At 45.4% G+C, this 6,000-nt stretch overlaps 1 protein-coding gene across 1 annotated transcript in view; it reads left to right on the top strand.

Moving 5' to 3' along the window:
• The first annotated feature begins 1,017 nt into the window (after window positions 1–1,017).
• Window positions 1,018–6,000, top strand: part of FLT3 (fms related tyrosine kinase 3) — a 71,210-nt gene continuing 66,227 nt past the window's right edge. Inside the window, exons 1-2 of the mRNA XM_021714810.1 lie at window positions 1,018–1,021; window positions 2,443–2,564. Coding sequence (XP_021570485.1) covers window positions 1,018–1,021; window positions 2,443–2,564 — 126 coding nt within the window. The remainder of the gene's footprint in view (window positions 1,022–2,442; window positions 2,565–6,000) is intronic.

Here is a 6,000-nt window from a genome sequence, read left to right as displayed (position 1 = left end):
GGGCTCAAGCAATTTTCTTGCCTTGGCTTTGCAAAGTACTGAGATTACAGGCATGAGCCACCATATCTGGCCACCAGATGTGGTTTCATTGCTTATGCAAATTAACACATCTCCTGGTGACTGGTGTGTAGCTATTGATGTGGCAAATGCCTTTTCCTCCATTCCTGTTCATAAGGCCCACCCAAAACTGCTCACTTTCAGCTGGCAGGGCCAGAAACGTACCTTCACTGTTTTACCTCAGGGTTGTGTTAACTCTCCAGCCCTATGTCATAGTCTAGTTTGCAGGGATTTTGATTGCTTTTTGCTTCCCCAAGATATCACACGAGCTCATTACACTGATGACGTTATGCTGATTGGACCTAGTGAGTGAGAGGTAACAGCTACTCTTATTGGTAAGATGTTTGTATATCAGAGGATGGGAAATAAATCCCACTAAAGTGTAGGGGCCTTCTATCTCCGTGAGACTTCTAGAGGTCTAGAGGTGTAGGGCCTGTCGAGATATCCTCTTCTTTTTTTGAGGCAGGGTCTCACTCTGTCACCCAGGCTGGAGGGCTGTGGCATGCTCATGGCTTACTGCAGTCTCGACTTCCTGGGCTCTAGTGATCCTCCTGTCTCAGCCTCCCAAGTAGCTGGGACTACAGGCACACACCATCACCATGCCCAGCTAATTTTTTGTAGAGACGAGGTCTCGCTATGTTGAACTGATGTTGAACTCCAGGGCTCAAGAAATCCTCCTACCTCAGACTCCCAAAGTGCTGGGATTACAGGTGTGGGCCATTTCTCCTGGCCTAAGAGTTTTGAAAAAGATGAAGAAAGCTGAACTATAACTGGAGGCTGAGAAAGCTGAGAAGAAGCCTGCTTCTCTCTGCAGGACCCCAAAAGTGTGTGAACGGCAGGCTCCATCCCCAGAGCACAAATAGCAGGTAAGAGAGATAAGACTTCTTCTGGAGAATCTGACCAGTCTGTGAGAGAAGATCTAGAAAAACTTACAGTGGAGACTGTGCACCAGGCCACACCATGTGTACAGAGCTTGAGACGGACACTTCAGTGCTTCATTCTTCTCTGTGAGCAGGTTGTCAGTCATTTGGGAAAAACATCCAAGGAACAGGGGAACAGAAAGTGAAGGGGAGAGAAAGAATGAAGAATTAAAGAAAAACAAAGCTTCAGACAGAAGGATATGAATTTCTAGATTGAACAGGTCCACCGAGTACCCAGCACCATGGACGAAGATAGACTCTCAACAAGGCACATACTTTAAAAAATTTTAGTGCACTGGTTACAAAGAAAAGGTTCTACAAGCATCCGTAAAGAAAAAAGAATGACTTGTATACAAATAATTGGTTCCTTAGTTGAACTAGCCTCATTTCAAAAACGTAATAGCCTTCTGCCCAAAAGGACGGAGGTTGTTACATAAAAAAGGCACCTGCACTGACATGTTCATTGCAGTACAATTTACAGTTGCAAAGATGTGGGACCAACCTGAATGCTCACTGACTGATCAGTGGAAAATGGAAATATGGTATATGTATGTTATGGAATACTACGGAACCTTCAGAAAGAAATACTGTCTTTTGCAGCAACTTGGATGGAACTGGAGACCATCATCCAAAGTGAACTAACGCAGGAACAGAAAGCCAAACACCGCATGTTCTCACTTATAAGTGGAAGCTAAACTAGGGGTCTGCAAAGGCAGAAAGATGGTATCATGGACACGGGCGATTCAGAAGGGGAAGGAGTGGAGGGACAGAAAATCACATGCTGGGTAACGTGTGCACAGGTGCAGGTGGTGGGTACACTTAAAGCCCAGACTTCTTCACCATCATCCAATGCAACCATGTAACCAAAAACTATTTGTACCCCCAAAGCTATTGAAATAAAGAAAAAAAAAAAAGCTTAATTGTCACATGGAAGCTGGGCTCGGTGGCTCAGCCTGTAATCCCGCGCCTTTAGGAGGCTGAGGTGAGTGGATTGCCTGAGCCCGCGGGTTCGAGACCCGCCTGGGCAGCGAGACCTCATCTCTACAATAAATCAAAAATTAGCTGGGCATGGTAGCGTACACCTGTAGTTCCAGCTGCTTGGAAGGCTGAGGTGGAAGGATCGCCGGAGCCCGGCACGTCGAGGCTGCTGCACTCCAGTCTGGGCGACAGAGTGAGACTCCAACTCAAAAAAAAAAAAAAATAGTCACATGTAGCTAGTGACTGCCATAATGAAAACAGATGTTAAATATATTCATCACTACAGGTGTTTTTATTGGACAGCCCTGCTCCAAGTATCTCTGCTCTTGGTTTCAAGTAGACCTGTCTTTCATGAAATTGAATTTCCTGCAGACTTTCATGTTGGCCAATTTTCCCTGGTTCCATTTTGTTTTGTTGTACGATAAATCCATATTTCATTTTTAAGGTATGTGTGTATGACCTTCATCCTTTTTCTGTTGTTTTACAGTTGTTTTTTCAGCAGCGATGTTTGGGACTATTACAAACCAGGATCTGCCTATGATCAAATGTGTTTTAATCAATCATAAGAACAATGCTTCCTCAGCAGGGAAACCATCATTCTATTTGAAGGTAAAGTAACATTCAACTTGTACCGTTAGCTACTTTTCTCTAGAGATCATACTTTGTAAGCTATTGAAATCTACCATGGCTAAATGGGCTTCCTTTTATATATTTAAGTGTATCATTTACTCCTATGTGGTGCACATAATATCTGTACTCATGGCTACCTGGCACTTCATGCCGTCAAGAACAGTGCTCTTCTTGGGGTGTGGATTCAGGAAGGACACGGACTGATACCCAGCAGGAAGAAATAATCAGTACAGTCATCCCTGGGTATCCATGGGGGAATTTTTTCCGAGACACCCCATATGCCTTAGTATTTGCATATGACCTGTGCATTCTCCCGTTTACATCTTTATTTTAGCTAGGAGTACGCGTGTGCCACCACGCCCAGCTACTTATTTATTTATTTATTAACAATATGTTTTATTGATCTCATTATCGTCTGCCTCTTTTTATTTGAAAGTATGCTTCTTGAGAGCAGGAGTTTTCTTTTCTTTTCTTTTTTGAGTTGGAGTCTCACTCTGATGCCCAGACTGGAGTGCAGTGGCATGCTCACGGTCACCGCAGCCTCAACCTGCTGGGTTCCAGCGATCCTTCTGCCTCAGCCTTTCAAGTAGCTGGAACTACAGGTGTGCGCTACCACGCCTGGCTAATTTTTGATTTATTGTAGAGATGAGGTCTTGCCAACTTGCTCAGGCTGGTCTTGAATCCTCGGACTCAGACAACCCACTCGCCTCGGCCTCCCAAAGTGCTGGGATTACAGGCTGAGCCACTGAGCCCGGCCTTCTTTTTACTTTTTTGTAGAGGTGAGATCTTGCTATGTTGCCCAGTCTGGTCTCGAATTCCTGGGCTCAAGCAATCCTTCTGCCTTGGCCTCCCAAATTGCTGGGATTACAGGTGTGAGTCACTGCACCCGACCTTTAATCAAATACTTTAAATCATCTCTAGATTACTTATGATAGCTAATGCAATGTAAATGCTATGTCAATAATTGTTTTATTCTATTGTTTAGGGAATAGTAGCAAGGAAAAAAGTCTGTACGTGTTCAGTTCAGATGCAACCATCTATTTTTTTTTCCTGAATAGTTTCAATATGTGGTTCTTTGAATCCAGGAATGTGGAACCCATGGACGTGGAGAGCCAAGTGTATTTTCTCCTTAAAGAGATTCCAGGCTTCTATCCTGAATCTGAATCTCTCATTTCCAATCACCCCCAGTATATAAATAGATTTTCCACGTACCCGTTAAAATCCACCCATATAATTTGCTTTATTTTGATTTCCCCAAACTTGTTCTTATCCTTGTATTAATTGATTTCTGTTTTGTGTTTGTTTTTATTTTGAGTCAGATTCTCACTGTTGCCAAGGCTGGAGTAAAGTGACCCGATCATGGCTCACCATAGCCTTGACCTCCTGGGATCAGGTGATCCTTCCAACTCAGCCTCCCCAGTAGCTGGGACTAGAGGCATGTGCCACCATACCTGGCTGGTTTTTTTTTTTTTTTTTTTTTTTGAGTCAAAGTCTCACTCTGTCACCCAGGCTGGAATGCAGTGGCACTCTCATGGCCACCGTAGCCTCGACCTGCTGGGCGATCCTTCCGCCTCAGCTTTCCAAACTGGAACCACAGGCACGTGCCACCATGCTCGGCGCATTTTTCTTGACTTACTGTAGAGCTAAGTTCTTACCATGTTGCTCAGGCTGGCCTTGAACCTGTGGGCTCAGGCAATCCTCTCACCTCAGCCTCCCAAAGTGCTGGGATTATAGGTGTGAGTCCCTGCGCCTGGCCGCCTGGCTGATTTTTAAAATCGTTTTGTATGGATGAGATCTCACTGTGTTGCCCAGACTAGATTTGAACTCCTGGGCCCAAGCAATCCTCCTGCTTCAGCCCCCCAAAGGATTGGGATGACAAGCATGAGCTACCACGCACGACCTAATTTCTGTTTAACTTCTGTCTGGTTCCCGGGCTTGAAAGCTCAGCGTCATTTGACTTATTTTTGTCCCTCACTTTCACATTTGGTCAGTTACCAAGTCGTGTCAATTCCCTTTAATAGTTCTCATTTAATCGCCTCGTTCCCTAGTCTCGCCGCCGCTTCCCTAATTCAAGCCCTCAGGAACTCCCTCATGATCCCTCATAGTAATATCTTCAGTGGCCTCTTCCTGCTACAGTTCATCTCTGATGTGGCTGTTCGATCAGCCTTCCCAGAGGACAGCACATCCTCTACTGCCTTGCCCTGTCACCTAGGCTGAAGTGCAGTGGCATGATCATAGTTCTTTGCAGCCTTGAACTCTTTGCAGCCTTGAGCTCCTGGTCTCAAGTGATCCTCCTGCTTCAGCCCCCTGAGTTGCTGGGACTACAGGCACATGCCACCACACCTGGCTAACTAAAAATTTTTTTGTAGAGATGGGATCTTACTATGTTGCCCAGGCTGATCTTGAACACCTGTCCTCAAGAAATCCTTCTGCCTCAGTCTCCTGAGTTGCTAAGATTACAGGCACATACCACCATACCTGGTTAATTTTTTTTTTCGAATAAGAGTCTCACTCTCTTGCCCAGGCTGGAGTACAGTGGCACAGTCACAGCCTCTGCAGCCTCTACCTGCTGGGTTCAAGCAATCCTTCTGCCTCAGCCTTCCAACTAGCTGGAACCACAGGCTCATACCACCACACCCAGCTAATTTTTTTTTTTTTCAGTAGGAATCTCACTCTGTTGCCCAGACAGGAGAGCAGTGGTACACTCATGGCCACCTCAGTGTCGACCTGTTGGGCTCTGGCGATTCTTCTGCCTCAGTCTTCCAAGTAGCCAGAACTATAAACACGCACTACCATATCTGGCTAATTTTTTATTTATTGTAGAGACGAGGTCTTGCCAAGTGGCCCAGGCTAGTCTCGAACCTGCGGGCTCAGGCAGTTCACTCATCTGAGCCTCCCAAAGTGCTGGGATTACAGGCTGAGCCACTGAGCCTGGTCCCAGCTAGTGAAAAAAAAATGTACTGTAGAGAAAAGGTCTCACCAAGTTGCCCAGGCTGGTCTCAAACCTCTGGAGTCAGGCAATCCTCTGGCCTCTCCCTCCCAGAGTGCTGGGATTACAGGCATGGGTCACCACGCCCGGCTTAAGTTGTTCTTGAACTCCTGGCCTCAAGGGATCCTCTTGCCTCATCCTCCTGAGTAGCTGGGACTACAGATGCATGCCACCACACCCAGCTAATTTTTTTTATTTTAAAATATTTTTTGTAGAGATGGTATTCCACTATGTTGCCCAGGCAGGTATCAAACTCCTGGCCTCAAGTGATCCTTCCACCTTGGCCTGCCAAAGCACTAGGATTGCAGCCATGAACCACCCTACCTGGCCTATTTTTAAATATACTATAAGTTATATTTTTATGCAATAATCAGGATTGTATTAAGACCCGATAGTTCTTTTTTTAAACTTTAACTTTATTTTTCT

Source organism: Carlito syrichta, unplaced genomic scaffold (assembly GCF_000164805.1).
Source record: "Carlito syrichta isolate Samal-C Ts95f unplaced genomic scaffold, Tarsius_syrichta-2.0.1 Scaffold305794, whole genome shotgun sequence".
Lineage (NCBI taxonomy): Eukaryota > Metazoa > Chordata > Mammalia > Primates > Tarsiidae > Carlito > Carlito syrichta.
This window is presented reverse-complemented; position numbering and strand designations above follow the sequence as displayed.